Source organism: Arachis hypogaea, chromosome 2 (genome assembly GCF_003086295.3).
Source record: "Arachis hypogaea cultivar Tifrunner chromosome 2, arahy.Tifrunner.gnm2.J5K5, whole genome shotgun sequence".
Lineage (NCBI taxonomy): Eukaryota > Viridiplantae > Streptophyta > Magnoliopsida > Fabales > Fabaceae > Arachis > Arachis hypogaea.
In genome coordinates, this window is record NC_092037.1 from 101,295,188 (window position 1) to 101,299,307 (window position 4,120).

The 4,120-nt window shown below is 25.9% G+C and overlaps 1 protein-coding gene across 1 annotated transcript; it reads left to right on the forward strand.

The window, feature by feature from the left end:
• The first annotated feature begins 1,976 nt into the window (after nt 1–1,976).
• LOC112757947 (NDR1/HIN1-like protein 1) lies at nt 1,977–3,775 on the forward strand. The gene is made up of 2 exons (XM_025806491.2): nt 1,977–2,548; nt 3,211–3,775. Exons 1-2 carry the CDS (start codon nt 2,210–2,212, stop codon nt 3,499–3,501), a joined length of 630 nt encoding a protein of 209 aa, XP_025662276.1. The 5' UTR covers nt 1,977–2,209; the 3' UTR covers nt 3,502–3,775.
• Nucleotides 3,776–4,120: the final 345 nt, after the last annotated feature.

A 4,120-nucleotide genomic window follows, 5' to 3' on the forward strand; every position in this document is an offset into this window, starting at 1 on the left:
TTCATATTTCAATTGTATTTTTTTTTTTCATTTTTCTATTCTACCTTGCTTTCTACTCTCTGACACACTTGTTAAATAAAGAGAGTTTGGTTCATGAAAATGGAATTTTCTTTTCCTTTTTTCTTTTTTAATTAAAAAGTTGTGATTTATTGATCCTTTACTCTGTTCCATTATTAAATGGTTGGTGCTGCCAAGTATAATCTTGAACTCCATTAACAAAAAAGAGACACACAAAGTTGGTGTAATTTGTTTTTAATACATGGGGCCTAGCTATAATATGCACCCAAACGTGTCACTAATAACAAGGCACTTAAATCAGTGACAAACTTTCATAAATAGTTTTTTCGTTTGATTAAATTATTATCAGCATTCCAATTTTATTCTTAAATTTCGAAACTCAAATATAAAATTATTTATCAAAATATCGAAGTAATTACTCTTTTAATAAATTACATCTCATGTTAATTACTATTATTTTTCTAAATTTAAAGTAAAGGTCAACCTTAATATATGAATATAAAAGGTTACTTTAATAGTTTAATTACATAATAATATTAGCAAAAATAATAAATTAGTTTTTACACACTACAACTGGAGTAATTATCTATAAATAAATAAATTTTATTAGACAACAATGTAAAATATTTTAAAATATAGCATCAATAAATTAAAATTAAAATTAAACTCTTACAAACTGAATCTTGTTTCTAATTTATGAACGATGTTGATTCAACTTTATTTAAGATGATATTTTCTTGGCCCTTTATATGTCTCTTTAATTAGCGAAAAGTAAAGCACACCTTTTTTGACTTAGAAAGCAATAACCTCAATGAAAATCAAGCCATCATTGAAATTAATGCACGAGCGTTAGTGGGATGTTAAGTTTGGTGAGTGGTGACAAATAGCTAGCTCTATTAACATATAAATATAAACATAGTATTATACATTATATTACTCTATACACTTACTATTACTACGTATTGGTATTACTAGTAGTGGCAAAATGAAAATCTCACCAAACCGATGAAAAGGAATAATATGTTTGTTACTATATAGCACTCTTCCTTGGATAAGTCTTTTTTAAGTTTTAATTTTGATATATTCAATGTAGTATTAAAAATATAAAAAAATAATAAATTTTATAATATTTTTTAAATGTGTGATGACTTTAACAAAAAAGAATAATTTGAAAACAATATAATCATATAGTGTAATTTTATCACCTTTAATGTTTAAAAATGATTTGAGAAAATTAAAGTAATTAAAATTTCGATTTAACTTTTAAAAATTTTTTATATTACGATTTTAAATGAGTAAATTAATTTTATAAAATTTATACTAAATCTGATAATTTTATAATTTATTTTTTTTAATTTTATGTTTTATATAATTTATTTTTTTGATTTTACGAAAAATTTTAATTTTTTCTACCTTACAAAAACATTTTTTTTTTTTTTTGAGACGTAAACTATTCACACATAATCCATATGGTAGTAGTAATAGTAGTTTTCAACCTTTCATCTTCTTTTAGTTTTAGTTAGGTAAACCTGTGGTAGCAATCACCAAACTCTTATTTTGCATGATCTACCCCCTCCAAAAATGACGAATGCATATTTTTAATAAGGAGTTTGTTACGTAGATAATAATTTTTGTAAATAATATGAACAATCAATTTTAAAATTTATCTAATAAAATAAAAATATATTACATCCTCAAATTATTCACTTAAATATTAATATTAAAATAATTATCCACACACCTAATAAATTAAATATCTAATATATTTATTATTCACATTATTTAATATTTTCATTATCTTTCCATACTCTTCTTTTTAATAATAAATGAAGAGTGCGTGTATATATATATAATCTCTAATAATTCATCACTATTTTCCAATTAGTACTACTAATAATCTACTAGCTAGTGTGTGTGTACATAAACTATAAATCCTATCTATATATCTAGCAAAGTATAGCCTCCACCATTCATATTCAATAACATACATACCAACACAAACCATATACCATGATCTTATCATATCTTTAATAATAAAAAATAAATACAAGAAATTCATTCCCACTTTATAAATATAAATAAATGAAAACCCAAAGACGCCCCACCCCCAATTCTTCAGAATTAAAACCATCAACCACACCACTCTCTTTGCTTCTTCTTCTTCCAAATATCTTCCGAAGTAACAACCTCGATGTCGGTGAAGGAGTGCGATCACCACAGGAAGAGGAGGCAAGTAATAATAAGGAGAATATGCGGTGGAATCTTAATATTCGTGTTCTTGGTGTTGCTAGTAATATTAATAATATGGGCAGTACTAAGACCTACCAAACCGACCTTCATACTCCAGGACATAACGGTTTATGCCTTCAACGCCACCGTCGCCAACTTCTTAACCTCCAATTTTCAGGTCACCTTGACTTCTCGCAATCCTAACGATCACATCGGTGTCTACTATGACCACCTCGCCGCCTATATTAGTTACCGGAATCAGCAAGTTACTTACCGGACCGCCATACCCCCCACATATCAGGTAACTAATACTTTCCGTTTTGGGTTATGGAACAGCTTATAATAGTAAATTGAAAAAAATATATACAAAATTTATACCATTATTTAATTAATTAAATATTTTTAAATAATGAATTTATTGTTAGTTAATTTTTTTTGCTAATAAATAATAATATCTGAAAATTAAATTATCTATATTATTTTAAACTAATTGAGATTTTAAATTGAAAAAGATTTTGATTTTATTATGGGTTTAATTTATACAGTGGTATAATTATATCTATTTTTTTATAATAATTCATACTGTTAATATAAAAAATAATTATTTTTATTGAAATAATATTAAATATATGTATAAAATTATTTGAAAAATGTATCAAAATTAATTTTTTTAATATTTTGTAATTAATTTTTTCGGCGTCGTTGTATGTATTTTCGATATAAAAGTATTTTATATTGATATATTGGTATGAAAAAAAAAAGTAGCTATTTTTCTATGTGTAATAATATTAAGTGGTCCTTCAAACCCAAAAAGTTTTAATTACTTTTTACAGTTATTTTTTATTTTTGTAATTACATTATGAATAAAAAAAAATAAACTCATAATTAATTAAGAGCAATGATATGTTTAAACTCTTAATTTTATTTTCAAGTAAATAATAATGATATGTTAAAACCAAACAGGGACATAAAGAAGTCAACGTATGGTCACCGTTTGTTTACGGAACGAATATTCCGATTGCTCCGTTCAACTTTCAGAGTCTCAGTCAAGAAGAAAATGATGTCATCCTTGTCACCCTCAGAGTTGACGGGAAGGTCCGTTGGAAGGTCGGCGTGTTCGTCTCCGGCCACTACCACATCCATGTCCGTTGTCCTGCGTACATTAATTTCGGTTCGCAGGGCAACGGCGTCAGGATTGGTGAGAACGGCGCCATGAAGTACATGATGATTCAACGTTGTGCCGTTAGCGTTTAAACCTTTAATTTAATCCAATTTTTAATTAGTAAAATTTTTTGTTAACGTGGTACGTACATTTTTATTTTAATGTATTTTTCTACCTTTGTATGGTTGTATTTAATGTGTCACTTTTGTGTATGAATTGTTAGGTATAAATTGAACTGTACATTTTGCTATAGGAAGGAGAAATAGCTATATGATATAGCAAAATTACCAAGTTGTAATAAATAATAATTTAATTACATGCAATATATAATAATAATGAGCTATGATGGAAATAACTTTTTTGATACATTATTGTTTATTTAAGTGTTTTATCTTATTAACTTAATCATGTAGAAAAATAAAAAATATATATATAATTACATAGCAATTTTATTTATTTTTTGGTTAATTAATTTGGATAACAAATGAGTGTGAGATGGAGCACTCGGAGTCTTTTTCTTTCGTTTTCTCAGTAATTCTCAATTTCTCACATTTTATTCTCGTTTATTTGGCTTATTATTTTTTGGTTTTTCTGTTATTTTGTTTATATTGGTATATACATGTGTATATTCACATGTTTATATTCCTCTTGGTATGTTTTATTTTATCCACACTTTATAGCAAGGACCACTTTTGTTATCTTCTTTGAATT